Below are 25,277 nucleotides of genomic sequence, written 5' to 3'. Positions count from 1 at the left end.
GGCTTGCTGAAAGACCATTGATACTGCTTCAGATTAACACATCTCTGCGTTTGTCAACCTGGTGTCTGCTTCAAACCAAGAGGACACAACTTTTCACAACCCTTCACAACTCTTTTTTACTCCTGATTTGTTCCAAGATGTCTGGCATCTGGGGCTCCTGAGCTATTTATCAGCTCCTCTGTGCATCCGTCCGTGTTCTCACATAACAAAAACACAACCTGGTTTGCCAACAGGGAACCACATGCTGAAGAGGAGGGTGGGAGGACAAAAATGGCAGAGCAAGTGGTTAGTGAAAGATGGAAGTTTTGGAAGGATGAAGAAACTGGAGCTGGAGGAAAAATGGCAGAAGCTGAAAAGCTGATGGAGAGAGAATCAGCTGCAGATAAGGAGCAGCAAAGACTCATATGGAAAAACAAAAAAATAATGTGAAACATTTGCAGATGCCACAAAGTCTGTGAGCAAGAAAGGATGAGAGGTTTTACATGGATTCTTCACTTCCCTCCTCTGAACAGGACAGAACTGGTGGAGGGCAGCAGCGTGGGGAGCAGCTGGGTCACTCCTACCCATGCTCCTTGTGTCACCAAGCTGGCCACTGGCATGGGAGCAGAGAGGCCAGTGAGGTGTCCCTGCTCCCCACTGCCAAAAACCACCAACACCTTCCTGGGGACATCCAGCCAGCTTCTGTGGCGCTGTGTCAAAGTGGTGGTGCTGCTCCAGCAGCCATTCCGTGTGTTCAGTGTGGTGATCCAAGGAAGCCCAGAGAGGCAGAGGTGCCGTGAAAATTATAGAGAATAAACCTTTTCACGAGATACCTCTCACTTCAGCTCTGCATACTTCATTCTGCCCAAGCAGAGGACTCACAGTATTCCACAGATCATTCATTGCAAAAGAATGTCAGCTTTTCAATGATCACCCCACAATAAAATACATCCAGAGTTTTATACTTGGTATCTAAATACAAATAAAAGAATTTTGCAAATATTTCCAGTTTGAAAGGCATTTTAATAAAGGTTTGCTGGAAGTTTTCTACAAATTTTCTTTGTGCAGATTTAAAATTCATGTCATAATAATACACTTTTATATTGTAGACGGCAGATGTTTTTCTTGAATTAAAATGTCAAGCACTTTGGATTCTATCAGATTTGTCAAAAAAAAAGTCCATGGGGGAAAAATAAACTTTAAAATATTATGTTTCTTGTAATTTTGAATTAAATGTTTGAGTGTCAAAGTGGAGAGAGTTCTTCCAACTCAAGTGAAGTGTAAGCATCTGTCACGATCCGCAATGTTTTTAAAATGTTTTTTAAATGTTTTTAAAGGCAACTGAGGGAGCTAAAATACCAGAGTGAGTGATGCCCTTAAGAGTCAAGCATTAGTGCTTTTTTTGTAGCGGGGAGCTTAATTATGGACTCACTGGGCATTGACAGAATGAACTGTAGCTTTTCTTCATACTGTCTCTCTTGTTCTGTATTTAACTCATGTTCTTTCTTCCTCTTCTCTTCCTCAGCTCTTTGGAGACGCTGTTGGTAGGCAATTTGAGTTGCGAGCTGGTCTCTGTATTCTTTGGCCTTCTGCATTTTTCTGGAAATGCCAAATGAATAGGTTATTTAAGCAGTGCGGGTAAAAATAATAAATTGCATTATTATTATGTAATCTGTTAGCATTTGAGCTTAGACTAAAGAACCATTCAAAGCTCCTTTTAGGAGTTAAGAATAACTGCCACTATTAAATGCTACATGCTCCCCTTATGTTCTTTAGAGAATTAACTGCATTCTGTTGTATCCTGCACAGCAGACTGTAAAACTGGTGCTTGACCAGAAAGAGAGAAGGAACAGCTCCCTGTAATCAGCGTGCATTCCCTGCTCCTCACAGCCGTGGTGACAGGAGAGAGGATGAGGGTCTCAGTCCATCCCTGCTCGGGCTCAGTGCTGCTGCTTACACCCATCCTCACCCTCCTTCTGAGAAGAACAACTCCCTGCTGCACTGATACTGCTGGAAGTGGCTGTCAGAAGAAATCCATCCTCCACTCCACCTCAGGACCTGTGTGCTGCTTTCACTACCCTCTGGAGAAGCAGAGGAAGTCTTACGTGTTCAGGAGTCACACAGACACTTGAATGCCAACAGAGCAGTCAGGACTCGTGCACTAACTCAACAGAGCTGAGCCACAAACCCCTCCTGACACTGCTGAGTGCCATCTCTGCTAAGTGGAGCACATCCCAGCTGGAGCCCAGCGTATTTCCTTCACAGCGGTGACATTTCCACAGCCAGGAGGTCGTTCCCAATAACGCCCTCAGAGAACACAACGATTCCGGCTGGGGAAGGAGCTACTTGTATCCCACGGACTAGAGTGGAGAAAGGGGAGGACTACAAAAGGGGAGGAAGTGAGGTACGGCCCTTTGCCCAAGGCTTTGCATGACACCCAGAGGAACATTCCAGCTACTGCGTGTAAGGATCTGCTCATCCAGAGGCACAGCGAGGCACGGAGAGCCAGGTTACACGCTGCAGCCGCGTGTTCCGGTGGCTGATTAAGATTTTCAAGGCATGACTGTGGGTGGAGTTTAGCAATAAGCCCGGACACACTTGTTCTTCTGGGGCAGGAACAAACAAACCTCTCATTAACCCTCCTCCCCAGACTTCTGCTGCTGGTAACAACAGCTCAGAGTATGAGGGGATGGGTTTAGGAAATATGATTGATGTAACTCACATGATGATGCAAAAGGACCAACACAAGGGTATGTACCATTATTTTCTGAGGTCAGGATTAATGACTTAATACCAGCTGCAGTATCACAAGTCTGCTATTGGGCAGTTTGGAACTGATAAGGTTCATGGTGGGAAAGCCTCTCTAAATAGAAGGAAGTCCACCCAGTGTTCTAGAGTTATCAGAAAAAAAGAAACAGCTTGCTCACAAGTTTAGAAGATTGATCTGCAAAGAAATGAATCCATGACACAGAAGAAAAATACCTTATACGTTTTAATTCTTCTTCTTGTTCGAATTCTCTGACTGCTAAAGCCATTGCCCTCTTCTCTTCAGCAATCTCTATTTTCCTTTCTTCTTTTTTCTGCACTGGAAAACAAAACCAAAAATCCTTTCAGAAGGTAACAGCTCCACTGAGCTTGAAGGGACAGTGAGACTGCATTTGGGCTAAGTAGCCTAAATAGAAGGCTTGAGTTTTGTTGCCACACAAACAACAGCAAGTATATTCTTAGCTTGTTTGTTTTTCATCCACTCAGAACTGGAAAGCTTTCACATTCAGGACTTCGTAATAACATAATTAATAATAATGACCGTTTGCCCGTGCAATCCTTACTTTACCAGGCCTTGCTCTGGTGATGGCAATGGGGAATTAGTGGAAGGAAAGCCTGTAGGATTGCATTTTGAGAACAGGTTCAGGGAGGGTCGCATTGTTGTCCACTCCATCACACAGTGTGTGCTGGGCCAGCAGCAGGGTGTTGCACTGCCTCTGCCCAGTTGTGTGTTTGACCACTTACACTTCTCCTCCATCTGTGCCTGTCTTATGTCCACGACATCTCTCAGCAGCTGAAATCGAGCCTCCCGCTCTTGTTTCATTCTCTCAACCTTGTCGGCCCAAATCTGATCCCTCTCTTCCTTGAAGACCTTCTCGTCTTCTTTTTCTTGCTCCTTCTCCCTCCTCAGCTGCTCAGCCAGATGATCCAGGTAGCTAAGTTGCTCCTTCAACAGCGCTTGCTGCAAACACACACAGACATTTGCAGATCTGAGTAAATTAATTCCAGAAAGCATTTCAAATGTGAAGAGAAGTGGTGGTTCACAGCCAGTGTGGGAGCCCAGAGCTCCATTTCCAAACCTGCCATGGGAAGGAGTCCTCTGCCTGGCCAGACAACAGGACAGCTACAGAGTGATCCCCTTGCCCAGCTGTCTGCAACACACCCATTTTACAGATTTTCCACAGCTGACCAGGCTACTCACTATCACCAGCATTAAATATTATACTGTACTGTATACTATACTATATATATCACCTCCTGTAATTCTGCAGCAAGGTCTAATTTTGAGTTGACACAACTCTCCTAACCTACATGACCTTCTAAACACCTCTGTGCTGTGTCCTAAATACCCTGAGACTCATTTGCATGCTGAAGTTGGACAATCTACTTGCTTACCTTCAGGAAATGACAAACACATCCGTTGATTCATGGCATCTCCAAGGAATAAAACATGAGAGTTTGCATCTATCCATATAGAGTTTTTAAATATTTTCAAGTTTTTTAGTAGTCCTTAATTACAGTAAGTTAAATATTTCCTTTCTTCTGCAGTTACAAATGCTACATCAGCTCCATGAAACAAAAAATAGTTTTCCAGCCTCTATTATGTCCATCAAGTGTAAGGATGCTAAAGCTCGGGTGATTTACACACAATGAAATCAGCGTGGAGGGACAAAATTCCAGGATTTCCTGAGAGCCCCCACTTCATTTATCAGGCTCTAAAGTGCTGTGGTTTGAAGAGCTAATGGGCTTCTGCAGAGGTGCAGAGCACTGGCAGGAGGAGAGGCAACATGCTGTTCAACAAAAGAATTATCTCTTTCAGGGAGAAGGGGTTGTGTCAGCTCTCTGTTACCCTGTGCAGATCACAGGGCCACAGAACTAGACCAGATCAGGCATTGCCCCACGATTCCACAATGAAACACCTTACCTTTTTTTTTGTTATGTCCACATGTTCCCTCTCACAGTCCTGAAAATTTCTTTCCAAGATCATCTTCTCTATGGCAAGTTGAGCTTTTTTTTCCTCATCAAGAAGCTTCTCCTTGTCCTGCACTGCTTTGAGCAATATGTCCCTGCACTCCTTCTGCTGATACCGCTTCTTCCTCTCAAGTTCTTCATTTTCTTTCCTAAGCTGGTGCAGCTCTTCTTCCTATGAGGATAAAAGTAGCCAGCTTGTAAAATCACTTCATAACTTCAAACTAAGTGGTGGCTAGAGTTAGTTTATTGCAACTTTGAAGAGTGAAGCCTTGCTGGCAACACAGAATTGGTGTCATCCACTAGGCCTGGTAAAGCATGAACATTTTAGCATGTTAGAATTCAGGACTTTTATCTGTAACTATCACATACACTTCAATACAAAAACTGAATTGTGCCTGATATTTTCCAAATGTTTCAGGTAGACACAGTCATCTCCTTAGGGAAATCAGAATCACTGCAGCACTTTTGATCTACATCCAAGAGTTCACACACAGCCATAAGCACTGACAAATAACAGGGCCACATGTTCCTGCTGTTTCTGCAGATATTATCTGTCCTGTGCCTGTGTTGGGTGTTCAGAGCACTGCATCTCTACTGGCCATAACACTGCACTAAGTCCGTGATTGGATCCTTGTGTTCTGATGGGCACTTACTGAATTTCCATGGTTTCAAACCATCCCACTTCATAGTGGAAAGAGCTTTATATTCCACTTTATATTGGAAAAACGTATATGAAACTGAGTTCTCAAAAAAGAAACAATGACAACTCGGAAATGCATATTTGATATCAAATAGGTATTTGTATATTCAAGATTATTTAACCCCAAAAGAATTCAAAAGTAGCATCATTAAGTAATTTATAAGCATAATTTCTGGACGTCTTGCAATTGAATAAGTGTACTGAAGCATAGTTATTACATAGTATGTGACCATTATTAGCATTGTATTATCTCAGAAATCATGCTTCAGCTGTCTCAAAGGCACACAGTTTTTTGTTAACTTGTTTTTAAATCAAATGTCTCTTTTGTAATGTGGATGAGTCTTTTAAAATGCTTCAGCAGGTTTGTCATAAACAGCATGTCTAATCTTCCCCATATGAAGCAGAAGCTGCACTCCCTAAAGAACATCCCTTTTTATGCTGGACATAAAGCACCCACGGGTTTTTGCAGTGTTTCAGAGCCAAAGCTGACTTTGTATCTGCCTGAACTGTCAAATTCACTTTCAGAAGCTGGTAAAACAGCTTTGAAACTCAATATATATGTAATTTGAGGAATAGAATTAGTAATCCAAAAAGCTTTGAACAGCAAAGGTGGAAAGAAAGCAGAATGAGTTAGCAGTCTGCTGTGCAAGTTGGCACATGTCTTTGGATGAATTCTGACATCAGGGTAGCTTTGTGAGAGCAGCCAAGATGGGATCCATCGAAATTTGTTCATTGGGGTAACACCACATCACAAATGTACAAAGAGGTGATTACCAACCACCCTTCTGCAAGCCAGGACCAAAGTGCTATAGCAGAAACCCGTGAAGCTACGGTCAGGATAACGTGAAGTCAGTCACTTTCCAAGAAATCACAATTCTAAAAGGGAAAAATAAGACAAAGGAGGAAGGAAGCTAGTATAGGTAACGTAGCTAAAGCAAAAATTTCTGTCTCTGCTTTGACATCTACTTCTCAGATATCCTGGAGAATGCACGTGGTCTACCTTGCCAGAGGTGTGAGTTCTCGTTCACTAAATACTCTATTTTCATTGCAACAACCAGGAGAAACCTTCATGCACACTTAGCTGTCCACTCCACCAGATGAAACTCCTGGTCATTAGGGGCTACCAGTCTGCGATGACAAACTTGTAATGAGGCCATCTGCCACATCCCTCTTCTTCTGAGAACAGATTACACCCCATTTAATCTGAGAACAGATTACATCCCATACTGAAACTCTCCTTCAAAGAAAGGTTGGGGTTTTTTTCAGAGACTCAACCACTTCACCAGAAATATATCTCCTTGACAGAGGCCCAGGCTGCTGTCTCCAGGGGAAGATGCAGTCTTCTGTTCTAGTAGTGCTTTTCTGAAAAGTTTTTAAACCAGTCAAGGAACACCATTCTTTGCCTGGAAGGTTTGGCAGTGCCTTAGAAGTTGTTACAAGAAAATAATCCTGCTCTACATGTTTTTAAATAAACAAAACATTAGTCTAGCTTAGAATAAGAGCTCTACGGTTTCACAGCCAGCATTTTCAGAGCTTTAGATCTATTACTGCCTCATTTTTATGACATGGGGGAGTATATATGATGCCAGCACCAGCTTCCAGTGTCTAACAGAGTATCCTGAGTGATCATTCAGCCTCTACATGTAAATAGCTGCAAAATGAAGTCTGAGTTAAATAGCCTCCTATCATTCAAAGACAACACAGAATACTGAGCTAGCAGGCCACACTAAACCCAGCAAAACTATAGCAAGAGAGATGGAAAACGATGATGAAAGAAGAGGGTAGTTGGCCAAGGTAGCCAAAATGCCTCCTGTGAGCTCAACAGCAAGCCAGGTCTAACAGGTGAGAGAGCTTATGTGGTGCTTGCTAATTTGTTTAAAATAGATATATAAAATAAATATTTCAGCTGGGAGACAGGACTCCTCTGCTATCCTGCAGGAAACCAGAAATCAAAACACTACAAAGATATTTGAGAAAAGTTTAAAAATGTTTCTATTTCCCACAACAGCTCTAAGAGACTGAGTGCCAAAACCCCTTAGAGTGATGAGTTTCAAAAGATGCATTTCCCTGTGAAAACAGGAATGTCTTTGCCACAGCTCTGGAAAAGAGGCTTAGCTTAACAGCACAGGCTCAGATACTAATGGAATCAGTGAAGATACAGATAAGGTATGGATTAGTCCAAATGTCTAGTAAGCCTGTCATTAGAAGGGCCTTCTGCACAAGCCTGAATGCAGAACACTGTGGAAATTACCAGCCATTCAGCCTCCTTTCTGATCTGCTGCTTCTTCTCCTCTCTGCGAGCGGCGTGCACGGCCAGCTGGGCTTCGCGCACGCTCACCATTTCCTGGATCCGCGCTGCCACCTCCTGCGCCTTCAGCTCCGCTTTCTCATCCTTAGCCAACTGCTCCTTCTCACAAATCTCTTCCAACTTCCGCTCCTGCATCTCCTCTTCCTTTCTCAGTATCGCCTTCAGAGTCTGCTGGGCCAGCTGGCAGTCGCCCAGTTCCTTCTCGCTCACTTTTTTACAGTGAACGCGATATTCCTCACATCGGTCTCTGGAAGGCAATGTAGAAGGTTGGGTTTTTTAAATCTCAAAACAATAAGCAGGTCTGGAGGTGTGTGGTGAATGAAGGCTCCCAGCTCATCACTGCTCAAAACAGAGCAACCCAGCACACCAAGGTATACCCCTGGCCTGACACTGACTCCTTGTGGAACCTAAGGAACCATGGAGAGCCTGATTTGATGGAAGTCGTGACATTAATGAGCTGAAGAATTTGAATTTGCCAAAAAAAAGTCTAAATTAACTTCCTCACAATGGGAAGTGAAGAGACAACACTGATCTTGTCTCAGTGGTGACAGGGACAGCACCCAGGGAATGGCTGGAGCTGTGCCAGGGAGGTTTGGGTTGGATTTCAGGAAAGGTTCTTCCCCCAGAGGATGCTGGGCAAAGGGAATGGGCACGGCCTGAGGCTGCCAGAGCTCCAGGAGAGTTTGGACACTGCTCCAGGGATGGGATTGTTGGGGAGTCTGTGCAGGGACAGGGGCTGGGCTGGATGATCCCTGTGGGTCCCTTCCAACTTGGGAATATTCCATGAGTGTAAATGGACACACAATACATTCACATGTTATATACACGATATACTGTACGTGGAGCTGGAACATGAGGGTGTTGTGTGCATATATTCTTTTATTAACATGTAAAACACATGCATGCTACACTTACTCAAACATGCAGGTTGGTCTCTATTCAAATGAAGACTTAGAATAGGTTTGCAAATCACCTGAAAGCTCCTTCATATTCAGAAAATACTGTGACTGTGGAAATGTGGGTTACATGGTTGAGCAGGAACCACTAGGAATTTATTAATTTTTAAAGTGAATTTCTGTGGGATAATTCAGACAAGTTGCAATAAAAGCCTGGAGAAGGTAGAAAGTCAAACAAGTAATGCAGCTTTCAATTTTCCTTTACTCTCTGCAAGTGAGTTGCATATAAAGAGGTAATTTATCTTCAGTTGAAGAACACTGAACTAATTGCAGATTCTGCTTTTACTTTTGCAAACAAAGCACTATTGAGATCAACACATGCCATCAAACATTATTTAATTTGAACAATCTGCAAGCATTTTAATTCTGTTCCATAAACAGGATATAGATTTTCATGAAATCAGAATGTGAAACTAGCAGACAAAGATGAAGACCTGCAAGGATCTATAAGCTCTGAGGATGTGAATGTTGTGAAGTGAAAAGATACCTCACAATTTCATGCTGAATGCAACCATCTTCTACAAATTATTGCAAAGGTATTTAGGAATTCACAGAAGATATAGACTGAATCATGAACAACTTCATGGCAGCATGACACCTGCACAGTGTGAAATACTATGACATTACACAAGCCTCAGCTGACTGTCCTGTCTTACCAAAATATTAAATATTCACCAGGCAACTACCTCAACGCTATTACCAACCTCCATATCAGGGTAGTTATTTAATTTTCAGAGCAGAGGGCTCACCACATTTTCTCCCTGCTGGCATTCAACAGTTGCTGCCTCACATTTTGCTGGGGACAAGGACATCTCTCAGCTAAAGCACCTGGTGCCATGGAGCCTGTGCTGAAAGGTGAGGGGCACTGTACACAGTGAGTGAAAGGGACAGCACTGCTGTGGAAACATTTCTGACTGTATTTGCTGAACCTGCTCCCTGAACCCCCTGCCCTGGGCTGATCCCCCAGCGTGGGCAGCAGGGCAGGGGGATTGTGCCCCTGTGCCCCTGAGCTCAGGTGAGACCCCACCTGCAGAGCTGCCCCAGCCCTGGGCTCCAACAGCACAAGGACCTGGAGCTGCTGGAGCCAGTGCAGAGGAGGCCACGGAGATGCTGCAGGGCTGGAGCCCCTCTGCTCTGGAGCCAGGCTGGCACAGCTGGGGCTGCTCCCCTGCACAAGAGAAGGCTCCAGGGAGAGCTCAGAGCCCCTGGCAGGGCCTCAAGGGGCTCCAGGAGAGCTGCACAGGGACTGGGGACAAGGCATGCAGGGACAGGACACAGGCAATGGCTTCCAGTGCCAGAGGGCAGGGCTGGATGGGATATTCGGAAGGAATTGCTGCCTGGGAGGGTGGGCAGGCCCTGGCACAGGGTGCCCAGAGCAGCTGGGGCTGCCCCTGGATCCCTGGAGTGTCCAAGGTTGGGTTGGATGGGATTGGAGCAGCCTGGGACAGTGGAAATTGTCCCTGCCCATGATAAATGTGACTTTGAAGGCGCCTTCCAACCCAACCAACACATGATAAGATGCTGTAGTTCAGTTTTACCTCTTGGATGAGACAGGAACCTCGTGACCAAAGATTAACCCAGCAATCAAAGCAGACGGATGTGCATGCCATGAGCCATGGACATTCCAAGGAGTGCCCCTGTCTCCCAGCAGGTCAACAAACGTATACTCTGTCATTGATGGCTTTCTTATGTTCTACCACTGGAATCTATCTTTCACCTCCTGGGTGGGACTTAGTGATGATTAAAGACCACAGCACTAATTAGTATTCGTGAAAAACATATTTCTCAAATGTTGTGAGAGAAACATGCCATTATTAAGATTTGAAATCTTACACGACTAGCAATAACTGTATTACCTTAACACAATGGGTTCAAAGTTCTCTCAGCACCGAAGGAATAAAGTACTAGTTATTCTTTTCTGTGATTATAAACCAATCTGATATTTATTGAATTCCCAGCGGGGAGCAGAAGTTAATTATGTTCAGCATCGTTAGAATTTTAATATAAAATAACCCTATAATTGCTTGATTTCATCAAAATAATTCCCTCAAAGCAGCTTTTACACTGACACATAAACATCTGCTCTCCCAGATGGCAGGTTTTCTTCCTCACTTTGCTATCCTAAGCTCCTTAACATTAAAACTGTGCCTGGATGTGGCTACTTCCCAAAGACAGAACCTCCCCAGTTATTCATTCACTTCATGACTGCAGCACGGTGTTGCTGGGATAACAACACTCCCCATATGGATGCTTCTGATGTTACCACAAGAAAGAGGATGTGGTATGTGTTTTATGCAAATTTTAAGACATTGCAGTTTTCTTTAAAGTTACCAATGATGAGCATGCCCTCAGGCTAGCACGGGCTGAGCCTCTTCTCAGGGGTAGCCCTCCCTGAAAATGAATTCCAGCAGGATTCCCGTGGTCCAAGCCTTGTCTCCTCTGTCACCTTGTGACAAAGGACTCCTCCTGGTTAACATTGCTACTGAAAAGCTGTTACACCTGAACCCTCAGGCCATGGCAACCGGCCCACAGGTAAAAATTATAAAAATGCTGCCTTTTAGTGCTCTGGAATAATGTCTGACAGTGTAGATGCTCCTGTACCTCAAGGTTTGACAATCCATGCCTGCAAAAGAGGGGACCACCTTGCTTGGGAAATTAAAGGAAATACAAACAAGTCTGTATCAGGTTTCAGAAAGACATTCAAAAGAGTTGTAAACACACAGGCAAAGATAAACAGAAAATTATGTGCATATCCACCTGCTACCGGATTGACTTGCCAGAGCTCCAGGGTATGCCCTGGAGTAATAATCTCCAAAGTGGGGCTGTGCAGGAAGAGAATACCATTGATAAATAACATTAAAAAGTAAAAAATAGCATTTCTTTCATCTTTGCCTCGCTCTTTTTAATTTCTATTTGTGCATATGTTTTATAGTGTGCACAATACACCAGCACAGTATATTTTTAATATATATATATAGTTGATAAATAAACAAACTGGGGTGAGTGTTGACAGTTTTTACAGCTAGCAGGGTGCAGTCAGAGGACTGGAGGCCAGTGCCCCAGAGGACAGGCTGTGACACAATTACAGACTCCTGCTTCGGAGTGGATTTTCAGTAAGTGTTGTTCTCCTGAGCAGCAAATCCTGCTCCCAGATCTCTGCCTGGACCAGGTTTAGGAGAAAGAGTAACATCTAACAGCCAGGATAAAACAGACCTGGGGCTACTTAAACAAGACAGATACATGCAGATTGAGATACCAGAATCTAATTAGAATCAATTGCCACAGCAGAGACTTCCTTTCTCACCGGAAAAGGACAGAAAACAAAAGACTAAAATACAACTAAGCACATCCCTGTCACAGAACTTTTGTCAGCTGGTGTTTATCAGAGTTCTGCTCTTTTATAGGAACCTTAATTTAAAAGTAGATGGGACACAGCTAGAGGAACTAACCATGGAATGTATTCCCATTATATCCGGACAGGCAAAGAGAAGGACTCTGCCCTGTAGGATGAAGATTCATTTGAAAAGATACCCCAGGATTTCCACTCAGCTGTGAAAAGAGGTGGTTTCACTGCCTCTAACTCCTCTGAAAACATGCAGCCAGCAGAACACCAACAGCAATAAAGCTTCAGCAACACTTTTAACGGGATGCTGTGTGGTGTGAATACTGCTTAGATCCCACAGCAGAGTGGGAAAGCTAAAAGGATAATAACAGGATGAAATAATCCCATGAGAGTGAGCGAACCATAGATCAACAGGGCTACAGTGGGAAGACAAAGGACATTAAGACAGGCAACTACAGCATGAAGGTTCAAGTGTGTACCACCAGATGATGCAGTTCAGTGGTGTGATTCATTCTGCAATTAAAATGTCTAAAATTAGACATCTAAACAGGAACCTGCATATGTGCTAAATTCCCACTCTGATCAACGAGAACCTAATTAAAGTCAGTAGAGGCTGGGGTGCAGTTCAACTGACAGGGCAGGACAGGCCTGTTTGAGACTGACTCCAGGCTCCTGTAACTGTCCTGATTTCCGTGAAGTTTTAAATAGAGCAGGAATGCAGATTCCCAGGGAATATAAAGATACCCACACTTTGACACCTACTTTTAGGTGTCCAAGTTAACATCTTCTTGGTGTGTAAAACAAGCTACAAGCACAAAATAAAAGGCACTCCAGCAGCACCCTCTCCAAACTATTTTAAAAGTGAGTTTCAACAGCTTTGTGTTAGAGAGAGCAAACCAGAAGCTGCAGAAGGCAACAGCCACATTTTCAAACCACCATGTGAAGTTAGGCAGTACATGCACTTCTAACACCTGTCTAATTCAATAATTTAATAATAATTTAAACAAACATTTTCCTGCCTGCAATATATATAATACCTGTGGAATTAGTTAATTGGAGTTTATGCACAAGTGAGAGCGAATGTTGATTTTTATCCCCAGCCTGTGCACACTGAGAGGCAGGTGTTGTAGATTTCACAGTACTGCTGGAGACTGGGAAAGACACTTCAAATTATCATAGTCAAATAACATTATTATTTCTTTCATCCCTCCCTCGAAAAACCAGATTTCCAAGAATGGGACAAGGCAGATTTCATGCCAAGGCCTTAGATCCTAATAAGTACCTGCAAGTTACTGCTTTCACTCAGGAAGACTTGGCACAGAACTTCAGGCTGCATTAAAAACTTAGCTGCAGCTACTGCTCTTGAAAAGTATGCAATAAATAAAAATACTGTCTTTTTGGACAATTTTAACATTTGGCAATTATTAGTATTAGCTTAGTAGTAAGTTAGTATTAATTAACTTAGTATAAGCTTGATTTAGGCCAAATTAACCTTCCATGCACCCTGTTCACTCCAGCAGTATAAAGATGGAACAGGAATTACAAAAAGGGGTGGCTTGGCAGGTGGAAAAGCAGGAATGCTCATGGAGGACAAGGAGGACACACTATACTTGCAAGAATTAACTACTTTAATTCTTTCTGTCTTATTTGTTTGAATCACTTCCATCTTTCCTCCCTCAGTTATTACTGCCACCTTCTTTTTAAAATTGTCCCTATATATTTACTTTGGCAAATTCTCTTTTATAAGGTGTTTTTATGGCAATACCTGAACTGTTGCTCTCGTTTTTCAGCCACCACTCGTAGTCTTTCTTGCTCCCTCTTCTCCCTCAGTAATTTTGCTTGCTCTTTCATCTTTATTTCTCTGTCCAGTGCCTTTTCTTCATCAAGTGCCTCTGCCTCAGCGAAGTACCTATTTTCCTCTGCCTCCAGAAAGTCACGAAGCCTTTAATGAAAACATTTGAATAAAGGCTACATCAATCCTTCTGTTGAAGGACTAAGTTTTAGCTTATTTGTTATTAACATAAAGTGGCTACCAGGCTACTTTCAACACCTCTTGCAAATGTCAGAGAAGTGAACACCAAATTTTAACTCAGGGATCGTTCATGTTGTGTCCATTGAGGGAATCTTACAGCATGGCATGTGCAATTCTGTCCAGGCACGGTTTAAACCCCTGATCTTACAAACCCACTTTCAAAGCTGCTTTATGACTTCAGTTCCCCATTCATCAGATTCTTCTAATTCTCAGTCTACATTCGTCACCAGATGGTAACAATTAGATTTTGTACTGTTGTTATCCTTCAGCACAGACCCACAGAATATCCTGAGCTGGAAGGAACCCACCAGGATCATCCAGCCCAGCCCCTGTCCTGGCACAGACACCACAACAATCCCACCTTGAGCATCCCTGGGAGCAGTGCCCAAAATCTCCTGGAGCTCTGGCAGCCTCGGGGAGCCTGTGGAGTGCCCTACAACTCCCTAGGAAAGAATCTTTTCCTGATACTCTCCCTTCTCTGTGCATCTGTAATTACATCTTCTCTCAAATGACCTCTTGCTATTTTAGCATCACTCCACAAAACACTTCATCCTGAAATATCTTTGATGAGAAAATCATGTCGAATAAGCAGTTTTTAAACACACCACCATTTACCCCTCTGCTAGTCCCAGCAGGGAGAAACCTGGGGCTACGGGATCCAGAAATCACCAATTCCAGCCCAAACGCCAGAGTGTCTCAGCAGAAAGGTCCTGGCAGACAAGCTGAGCACAAACCACCCCTGCACCCTTGTGGCTAAGAAAGCCACTGGCACCTCGGGCTGCGGAAGGAGGAGCACGGCAAGCACATCCAGGGAGGGAATCCTTCCTCTGGGCAGGGCTGAAACCCCACCCCGAGTGCTGGCTCCAGCTCTGGGCTCTGCAGCAGCACAGGGACACACCGTTAGTGCAGGGACACTGAGAGAGAATCTCTCCTGAAGTTCCTTCTCCCCTGAGACAGCTGGGGCTGTCCAGCCTGGAGAAGAGAGGGTACAGAGGGATCTCACCAATACATAAACTGCTGAAGGGAGGGAATGCAGAAAAGACAGACACCTTCTCCTCACTAGTGCCCAGTGACAGGACAAGGGGCCACAAATTAAACCACGTGAAATTCCAAATGAGCAGAAGAACACATTTTGTTTTCTTTTTACTCTGAATGCGGTCAGGTATTGGGACAGGTTGCCCGCAGGGGTGATTCAGTCTCCATGTGTGGAGACAAGCAAAACCCAAACGGACACACACACACTCCTGGGCACCCTGCTCTAGGTGACTCTGGGGCTGGACCAGATCATCCCAGGAGGTTCCTTCTAACCCCAGTGGTTCTGTGGAACCCATGTACAATTCCCCTGAAGGCACATTAGACCGGACACCAAACTGATGACCTGCACAGCTGCAAAGTCACTTGACATGAAATTAACTGAGAAATTAAATCACATTATTTTTTCCAAAGATCAGTACAGCACAATTCTGTTCTTTACACGGCAGCAACATGCTTCACCTTTAATATTTTTGAAAGACTTCTGGAAAAAATCACTTTTTTCAGCTGGCTGTGCTGCAAAGTGTTATTTGAAGGACCTAAACATCAGCTTGGTGAGTTTGCAGCTAAACCCTCAATGAAACTAAACTGAGACAATTTTTGACACTTTGCTACCCAGAGAAGCTGTGGATGTCCATGGCAGGCTGGGTAGAACTAGATGATCCCATCCAGCCCAAACCACACCAGAAAGATTCTGTGATGATTCTGTGTCCCATCTATGAAAAAGTTGTGTACAAGGTTGGACAAGGCTTGGCCTGGTGGGACGTGTCCCTGCCAGGGGGCTTGGAATGAGATGAGCTTTAAGGTTCTTTCCAACCCAAACCATTCCAACATTTTATAATTATGTCGAGGTACTCTTCATTCTCTTTAAAAACCAAACAACTAAAGTGCTACCCTACTACTTCTACCCTTCTCTGCAGCAGACAGGAGGCTCCAAACGCCACCTCAGCTACACTGTTTACTGAGTTTGAACACGGTGCCCGCGGAGCACACGCTGAAAACAGCAGGGGGGCTGCGCTGGCTACTTGTTGGCTACCTCTGCCTTCTCACATCGACCTCCTGCAGGTACTGCTGCACGGTGGCCCGGACCTTCCTCTCCACGGCGTGGTGTTTCCATTTCTCCTCGCCGCCCTTCTGCCAGTCGCAGACCTTGCGGTAGTGGAGGAAGACCCGCAGGCTGCGCTCCTGCTCACGCTGCTCCTCCTCCCGCACCCTGTCGGCCAAAATCGCCTCTTCTCTGAGGTCCCTCTTGGAGGGCTTGGCTATCTGTGAGAAGCAGGAAATGGAGAAAGCGTGGAGACCTCACAGCAGCTTCCAGGATGGGGAGGAGCCCACAGAGAATTCAAAGAGGGACTCTATCACAAACTGTAGTGACAGGACAAGGAGTAATGGGTACAAAGTGAAAGATGGAAAAACTAGGCCAGATGCTGAAAGAAATTCTTCTTTCTGAGGGTGGGCAGGCCTTGGCACACGTTTTCCAGAGCAGCTGTGGCTGTCCCTGGATCCCTAGAAGTGTCCAAGGCAGGATGGACAGGGCTTGGAGCAACCTGGGATAGAAGAAGATGTCCCTGCACATGGCAGGGGTGGGACTAGATGGGCTTTGAGGTCCCTTCCAGCCGAAACCATTCATGGGTGAAAATACAAAGTATTAGTTTGCATTTTTTTCAGTTGAATTAATGACTGTGCAAGTACCTAATATCAAATGATGAGTTTGTGGTAATTACAGGGTAAACACAAAATCAATGAGACTGGAAAAGACCTACAAGATCATCAAGGCTAAGCTGTGCCTGACCCCCACCGTGTCACCCAGCCCAGAGCACTCAGTGCCACAGTCCTTCCTTGGACACCTCCAGGGACGGGAACTCCAACAGCTCCCTGTGCAGCTCCTTCCAAGGCCTGGACATCTTTTCTGTGAAGCAATTCCTCCTAAATTAGACAAGCCTTGCCTACACCCCCATCCCACACAGCACCGGGCTCCTCAGGATCCCCTCACACAGCACCGGGCTCCTCAGGATCCCCTCACACAGCACCGGGCTCCTCAGGATCCCCTCACACAGCACCGGGCTCCTCAGGATCCCCTCACACAGCACCGGGCTCCTCAGGACCCCCTCACACAGCACCGGGCTCCTCAGGACTCCCAAACACAGCACCGGGCTCCTCAGGATCCCTCACACAGCACCGGGCTCCTCAGGATCCCCTCACACAGCACCGGGCTCCTCAGGACTCCCAAACACAGCACCGGGCTCCTCAGGATCCCCTCACACAGCACCGGGCTCCTCAGGATCCCCTCACACAGCACCGGGCTCCTCAGGACTCCCAAACACAGCACCGGGCTCCTCAGGATCCCCAAACACAGCACCGGGCTCCTCAGGATCCCCTCACACAGCACCGGGCTCCTCAGGATCCCCTCACACAGCACCGGGCTCCTCAGGATCCCCTCACACAGCACCGGGCTCCTCAGGACTCCCAAACACAGCACCGGGCTCCTCAGGATCCCCTCACACAGCACCGGGCTCCTCAGGACTCCCAAACACAGCACCGGGCTCCTCAGGATCCCCTCACACAGCACCGGGCTCCTCAGGATCCCCTCACACAGCACCGGGCTCCTCAGGATCCCCTCACACAGCACCGGGCTCCTCAGGACTCCCTCACACAGCATTGGGCTCCTCAGGATCCCCTCACACAGCACCGGGCTCCTCAGGACTCCCAAACACAGCACCGGGCTCCTCAGGATCCCCTCACACAGCACCAGGCTCCTCAGGACTCCCAAACACAGCACCGGGCTCCTCAGGACTCCCAGACACAGCACCGGGCTCCTCAGGATCCCCTCACACAGCACCGGGCTCCTCAGGACTCCTAAACACAGCACGGGGCACCCTGGGACCTTCAAACACAGCACCGAGTTCTCCAGGACCCCAAACACAGCACCGGGCATCCCGGGACCTTCAAACACAGCACCGGGCTCCCTGGGACCCCTCCCGGCTGTTCCCAGAGGGTCCTGCCCCAGCCGGCCCCGCTCTGGGGCTCCGACCCCCACGTCCGCTCAGCTCCCCGGAGCGGAGCAGACCCGGCGTGGCTTCTCACCAGCGCCACATCGTGCGGCCCGCAGCCGGTGAATTCCCGGCGTCTCTGGATGTGAGAGCAGTGCGGGGGCTGGGGACGGGCCGGGGGCCTCGCCGCCATGGCGGGTGGAGGCGCCGCCGTTGCTGAGGGGACGCGAGCGGGACGGAAGTGGCATCATGGCGGCGGGGGCGCTGAGGGGTGTCACGGCATGGTTAATCAGTCTTATCTTACGGAGCCAGGCTGGCACAGCTGGGGCTGCTCCCCTGCACAAGAGAAGGCTCCAGGGAGAGCTCAGAGCCCCTGGCAGGGCCTGAAGGGGCTCCAGGAGAGCTGCACAGGGACTGGGGACAAGGCATGCAGGGACAGGACACAGGCAATGGCTTCCAGTGCCAGAGGGCAGGGCTGGATGGGATATTGGGAAGGAATTGCTGGCTGGGAGGGTGGGCAGGCCCTGGCACAGGGTGCCCAGAGCAGCTGTGGCTGCCCCTGGATCCCTGGAGTGTCCAAGGCCAGGCTGGATGGGATTGGAGCAACCTGGGACGGTGGAAATTGTCCCTGCCATGGCAGGGATGGAAGTGGATGGTGTTATAAACACATATTATGGTACTGGCTTTTCACAAATATTATGGTGGATACTATTTGTGTGGTGTTGAAATGGGTTTATATGATACAGTTTTCTTAAGGAGTAACATAGGCTGATAAAGTGTATTTGAAGTGAGTGAACTACCTGCTTGGTTGGATAACGCCCAGTGAAGACACCTGCTACTGATACACCAGCTACCAGCCCCGACTGTTTGTAAAAATTAGACCACAGCCCAAATTAAGACTGATAATAGAAATAAAGCCACAGCCAATAAACATGCATCCCCTAAAATGGTGGAGTCAAGGAGTGGCCAAGTGAAACAGTTCTTGGAATATGGAAAATAGTTTACAGAAAAGTTTGAAAATGTGTGATGGGCCTATGAGTATGCAATGGGCTAATAAATTTAAAAGTGTCTCCTAAGCAGCAGCTGTGCTCGTGGCTGAATGCCAAGCATATAACCCGGTCGTTATGACCTTTTGCTGTATTGTTTGTCTCTTGCTGTCTTTTATTAAACCTTTTAAAATCCACCAGGAAAGTGAACCTGGCTTTTCCCCGGTGTGCTTTAAGGTCCCTCCCAACTCAAACCCTTCTGTGACTCTGTGAAACGGAGTTAGTGACAGCAGTGTGTTCCCTGTGCCCGCAGGTGATGGAGCAGTGTGAACCTGCAGATCCCAGGATTGTCACAGACACCTCCTGCTGCTGATGCCAGGCTCAGACCTGCCTGGGATGGAGGAAAACGGGAAGCAAAACATTGGCCGTGGATCAGCGATTGCTTCAAGCTCACTGCCCTCAAAGGAGGCACAGGAAAAAGCTGTTGCTGAAGCTTTGAAGCTCTGGGACACACACACACACGCACTGCCAAGAACTTTGCTTTCTTGCACATAATCACTTTAGCTTGGCTGATAACAAGTTGATAAAAATGATCCCAGGGAAGAAAGGTCAATGTTTAACCTGTTTGTAAAGCTTGTTCTATCCAATTAAAAGTTCAATTACTTCTGGTGTCAATGATGGGATCCTTGCACAGTCAAACACAGTGGTTTGATACACAGGATTTACACACTGTGTTGTATGTGTGTGTTATACCACCACAGTAGTGCTTGAAATGGAATCTTTTGAGTTTAGTTCAGTAGGGACTTAATGCTGTCATACTATTGTGACTTTGTCTTTGAGATCTTTGTGAAAGGGAAACAACTTCACATCACTTTCCTCCTGAAAACCTGTATGTGAGTGGAGGGAGGGCTGAATTTCTTTTTATTTTATAGTTTTGCCTGGTATTTTATGGTGTATTTAATGGGAAATGTTGCCTTAGTCTTAAGATCTACACAAAACCAATGATCAATTTTATGTGTTAATAGACAACGTACAAATGTGCAGCACTGCCATCTGTTTGAAATCCACAAATAAACAGGGATGTGTGGATTCCCTAAAACCCCCATTCTCTGTGAAGTCCCTGCACCAGCTCTGAGAACATTTCCTCCTGAAAAAGCTGGGTTCATTCCAAAGACGTTGCAGATGGCTTGTGACTGAGTTTATTTTACATTAATGTTTGATGGAAGAACAGATTCTCCTTAACTTAGATGCCTAAGAGCACACAGGTCACTGGCTTTCCTCACTGGGAATGTGTGTGGGATACAGGATATACATAGGATGTGGTCTGTTCTGGATTGGCTGGATTGAATTCTCCTTCCTGAAACCCCCCTCTAAGGAACAACCTGTAAAATTCATGTATTCACAGAACCACAGAATCCCGTAAACTTCATATATTCACAGAATCCCAGGACAGTTTGGGTGGGAAGGGACCTTAAAGCCTGTCCCATTCCACCCCTGCCATGAGCCTTGCTCTATGCCAGGGTGCTCCAAGCCCTGTTGGAAGGAGAGAGGGGCTGGGAAGGTGTGGAAGAAGGACAGCATGTGCTGATGGATGGAGCAGCTCAGCAAACCAGGGCCTGTTTTCAGAAACAAAACCTGCAGAGGGAAAATCTGGCAAGGACAGTAGGGCCTTTCTGTTCTTCAAGGAAGCATGAGAAAATGATTGGTATCAACTGATGGACAATTCCCTCTTTGTAAAAAAGAAACTTTCAGTTTCTTCCTCTAGAAGGAAAATTAACTCTATCTGAGGGAACCAAAGTCCTCCTCACCCCTCATAAAAGACAATTTTCCCTAAAATGCCTGACTCTTCTCTTTGTCTGCGTGGTGGTTGTGTGATCCAGAGCTTGGGCACGCCAGGCCCCTTCCCTCTGCAGGATCAAATGTCCTTCTGTCCTGCATGCCCCTGCCTTCCCAGGTCGGGGTTTTCACAAGTTGCCAGTTCCTCTCTGGCTCTGAATCCCCCTGAGGTTTCCTCACTGGTCGCGTTCCACATCGTGTCAGGTTCCTCCAGCCAGGCTTTCTTGTGATTCTTCTTCCAGGCACTCTTCAAAGGACTTGCTTAGGGAAACCATGACTCTTTGCTTTTTGTGTCTTTTGGGTACATTTTTCTGATTTTTTTTTTTTTTGTGAGGGATTTCCTGTTAGCTCAGATCCACATGACTGGCTGAGTCAGGAACAGGAGAGTCATAAATATGCCTACAGTGACACACTTTGCTTCAGTAGCAGAGCTCAGAACTTTTTACTAGTATTTTAAAGTATTTTAAAAGTGTATTTTAAAGTATTTTAAAAATGTAAGTTAAATATAAACCTAATCTATGTTTTTCTTCTTCTGCCTGGGAACGTCTGCAGCTCCAGAGCTGTTCATTCAAAACAACCTGGGAAGGTTTTAGTTATTTATGAGAAACAAGAACTGTGTACTTTTTACCATTTCAGAAAGTTTTGACCGAAAATTTCCAAGGCCATAGACAGTGTCCACACATGCTGGCACAAAGTTCTGCAGCCCAAGAGTCCCAGAGAAGATGTTTCATGGTGGAACTTTTTAACTTCTGAGAAAAAGAGGCCATTTAATGACTGAAACATGGACATATTTATAATGAGGATTGCAAACTCAGGCAGAACAGAAAATTATTGGATAGGATAAGAGAACAATTTTTGTTATGTACCTCACAGTACAGTTACTTGTAAAACAACAGGTGTCTAATCTGTTTTTCTTCTTCTGCCTGGGAACATCCGCAGCTCCAGAGCTGTTGATTCAAAACAACCTGGGAAGGTTTTAGTTATTTGTGAGAAACAAGAACTGTGTACTTTTTGCAGTTTGAGAAAGTTTTGACTGAAAATTTCCAAGGCCATAGACAGTGTCCTCACGTGCTGGCAGCCCGAGAGTCCCACAGATGTTTCATGGAGGAGCTTTAAGCACCATTGGCTCATCCTTCACCTGTCTGCGTTTCTGTTGCCTCCATGCATCTCCCCATGGAATTTAATGGCAGCAAGGTGCTAGCATAAGCACTGGCACATAAAATTCAGGTAGTCCTTAATATTTATTTGACTCTGAGCTTTGCAGAGGGACTGAGGGTTTTGAGCTGGAGGCTGAAAAGAGCTCTGTGAAGTTTCTGAGTGAATGAAGGAGCAGCTGATGGGACAGGTCTGTGTTTGGCCAGTATCAGCTGCCTGCATGAGTCCTGCTTGGTCACTGTGGTCCAGATGTGGAAGTGCAAAGATCAGAGCCCTTCCCTGACCACATCTGAGCCAGGCACCATCTGACAAATGCTCCTTTTTACCCCAAATCCCCACGGTGGAAGGGGGTGGGAGGATCATCTGCTTCCCTGTCTCCACGCTCACAGGCAAGCAAAAATTATATTTTTCTGCTTCATTTGTCTCAGCCTTTAAAGAGCAAAGGGTGGCCACAAAAAAGGAACGTGGTGTGAGGAAAGGATGAATAATTCTAGCATGATTAGGGTGGAGTAAAGCCCACTAGCGGATTTACAGTTTTAATTCTATAAAGCTGCCTGTTGTGCTTCCCTACGTCCCTGCCCCAAGAGCTGATCCGTCTCAGGGAACATCTCCCTGCCTGCTCCAGGTTTCACCAGGAAGACTGTACACCTCCAAGTTGCTTTATCTGTATTTTGTAATCAGAAGGGGACATCACAGGGAAGCTCACCAGGCATCATTTGGGGTTCCACCACCTACATCTGCCTGTGTGCACTCAGTCACCAGCTCAGCATGTGAGTGAGATCAGCGAGGTCCAAATTCCCCTCCCAGCAAATCAGAGTCCCTGGAGCAGAGCAGAGCACTGGGCTCCAGCTCCCTGCAGGCACAGCTTCGGCCTTGGGCCAGCTTTACCTGTGGCAGAGTGCTGAGGGGTGGCAGAAATCAGAATTCCAAGCTGGTGACATGGATCCTCACACATGAACATGCCAGGGAAATGGAAATGCTGCCCTGCTGAGCTCTCTGCTGGCTTGAGATGGAGAGCCATGCACTGTCCTTCCCTTCCTGCCCAACTCCAGGCAGGAACAATTTCCCTACTGCAAAAATGTGAATATTTGTCCTGGGAAACACACTTTTTCTCACTCCTGAGAAAAGAACTGAGTGTGTAACCCAGCTGGAGTGTTTAAAGAGGAACTGAAAGTATTTGAGTTGATTTTTTTCAGACTTGGTTGCCTGCTGATTTTATGATGTCAATAAAAGATTATTTTATTCTTTTTAGCTAGAAAGCATTCTCTGCTGACTGTAAATTTTCCTTCCTGTTATTTTTACATGAGTCTTTTCAACAGAACCAAATGATTCCAATAAATAAGGTCACGTACTATAAAGATGCTTCTGTGTCATGCTCACGTGCCAGTCATAGGAGACTGATTTTCTGTCCTCACTGCAGTGGGGGCATCAAAACATCGGGCACCATCAGCAGCTGGCACAGAAAAAAGTAGGGATAAAGGGCTAAAGTCAGTGGGAGAATGAGGAAAGGACAGGTTACACAGAGGTTTTATTAACAGATGGCTCTCAAATAAACTTGGTATTATGGGCTTTTTCCCAGAATACTTAGAAAATTAGTCCAGCCATCTAAGAGCTGTTTGCAGTGGGGCTTTTGGAAGGGAGGTGAGGTGCTGGCAGGCTGGGGGGAAAGAGGAAAAAAGAAAAATACAACAAAACAAAAAAACTTGGAGATTACAATCCGGTTAACTTCAGTTCCTGATTAACAACATCAAAGAGACCATGGAATAAGTAATTGGGAAATCATTTGCAGTCAAGAAGAAAATACAAATACCAGGCAGTACAGATATGTCAAGGACAAATGGTTTCACGCTAATTGCATTTCCTTCTGTGATGGTAACAGGCCTTGTGGGGAAAGAAGCAGTATATTTGATATGGTAAGATTTCTAACACCTCCCTGAGCCCCACAGCACCTTCATCCCCACGGTCTGTCCAGAATGACCCCTGGATCCCCCACCTGTGGCTTGGTGTCACCTGGGTTACTGTCCCTCCTCTTGTGGGTTTATATTTCAGTAATAATCTGGAGAAGAGAACAGAGACATTTTTATGTGGGGAGCACATGGAGGTGTTAAGGACAAGGACTGCAACAGGAATAGAGTTTCCAAGAGTTCTTGAGGATTTGGAGGAAAGGACTGAAAAATTAAATGTGATGCAGAAAAGACAAGGCATGCAGGGACAGGACACAGGCAATGGCTTCCAGTGCCAGAGGGCAGGGCTGGATGGGATATTGGGAAGGAATTGCTGCCTGGGAGGGTGGGCAGGGCTGGCACAGGGTGCCCAGAGCAGCTGTGGCTGTCCCTGCATCCCTGGAGTGTCCAAGGCCAGGCTGGACAGGGCTTGGAACAACCTGGGACAGTGGAAGGTGTCCCTGCCCATGGAAGGATGAGGTTTAAATCTCTGCCAGCCAAAAACCATTCTGGGATTCTTGGATCCCATGACACAGGGTTGCCCACCTGGACAGGACTAGTCAGGAGAGGTGGATGGGGAACAGCTGGCCTGGAAGCAGACCTTTGGCAGAACTAGATGACCACGAGCCGGGAGTGAGTCAGCATGGCCATGGCGCTGCAGGAGAAGGCAGAGAGCTGTGGTGCCCTCTCCACTACAGCCCTTGGGGAACATGCCATGTTTCCAGGCATTTCCAGAAAAACTGAGCTTAGTGAGAGAATGAGCTCTGGAAAGATGTGCGGTCTCCTGTGCAGAAAAGAATTTTATCTTTATGTTGTGGCTGTCGGACGGATAAGGGGAAATGTAAAGATCCTTTTCCTATCACATGTTACAGCTTCCAGTACAAACAGTTGAGCCACACTGCTGAGCATATGATAAATAAATCAGTGGGAAACCTGTTGTTTTTACACCTTGTTTCCTAAGCTGATATCAGACTGAAATTCAGCAAATCCAACCAATTTTCCCAGGGCAAGAGAACTTATGGCAGGCAGCAGCTCTGGAAACACACCCTTCTCTGAGGCTCAGGTTCTCAGGTTAGGTGGTTTTAATTCCCTTTTTTTTTTCCCAAAAAAGGGAATTTTCTCCCTTCCAAAGCTTTGAAAATTCCAGCTTACTACTCTTTCAAAATCTCATGTTCAACAGGAATCTTCTGATTTTAATATTAATTTGATAGGAAATGGTGCAGAGTATCATGACAAGGGCTGCTTGTGAGGTTTGGGATACATCTCTATGGCCACGTTTT

The 25,277-nt window shown here is 46.0% G+C and overlaps 1 protein-coding gene and 1 long non-coding RNA gene across 2 annotated transcripts; one reads left to right on the top strand and one right to left on the bottom strand.

The window, feature by feature from the left end:
* Positions 1-912: 912 nt before the first annotated feature.
* CFAP53 (cilia and flagella associated protein 53) lies at positions 913-18,302 on the bottom strand. Its single transcript, XM_033086306.1, has 8 exons — positions 18,172-18,302; positions 16,124-16,353; positions 13,789-13,965; positions 7,668-7,971; positions 4,670-4,888; positions 3,490-3,706; positions 2,962-3,064; positions 913-1,578 (listed from the first exon to the last, which is right to left on the bottom strand). Exons 1-8 carry the CDS (start codon positions 18,268-18,270, stop codon positions 1,356-1,358), a joined length of 1,572 nt encoding a protein of 523 aa, XP_032942197.1. The 5' UTR covers positions 18,271-18,302; the 3' UTR covers positions 913-1,355.
* Positions 18,153-19,727, top strand: LOC117011068. The gene is made up of 2 exons (XR_004420845.1): positions 18,153-18,222; positions 19,377-19,727. It is a non-coding gene; the product is annotated as an uncharacterized LOC117011068 (long non-coding RNA).
* The last annotated feature ends 5,550 nt before the right edge of the window (positions 19,728-25,277 follow it).

The sequence above is a fragment of the Catharus ustulatus genome, chromosome Z (genome assembly GCF_009819885.2).
Source record: "Catharus ustulatus isolate bCatUst1 chromosome Z, bCatUst1.pri.v2, whole genome shotgun sequence".
In the NCBI taxonomy this organism is placed as follows: domain Eukaryota; kingdom Metazoa; phylum Chordata; class Aves; order Passeriformes; family Turdidae; genus Catharus; species Catharus ustulatus.
The sequence above is the reverse complement of the archived record's forward strand: the minus strand, read 5'-3'. Positions and strand labels throughout refer to the sequence as shown.

Excerpts from the sequence above, each read along its gene's own strand:
- CFAP53 (XM_033086306.1), bottom strand. The coding sequence starts at position 18,270 with ATGGCGGCGAGGCCCCCGGCCCGTCCCCAGCCCCCGCACTGCTCTCAC. Across the intron at positions 7,972-13,788 it reads AAACGAGAGCAACAGTTCAG|AGACCGATGTGAGGAATATC; the intron begins GTATTGCCATAA and ends ATTGCCTTCCAG. Across the intron at positions 1,579-2,961 it reads GAAGAATTAAAACGTATAAG|AAAAATGCAGAAGGCCAAAG; the intron begins GTATTTTTCTTC and ends TGGCATTTCCAG.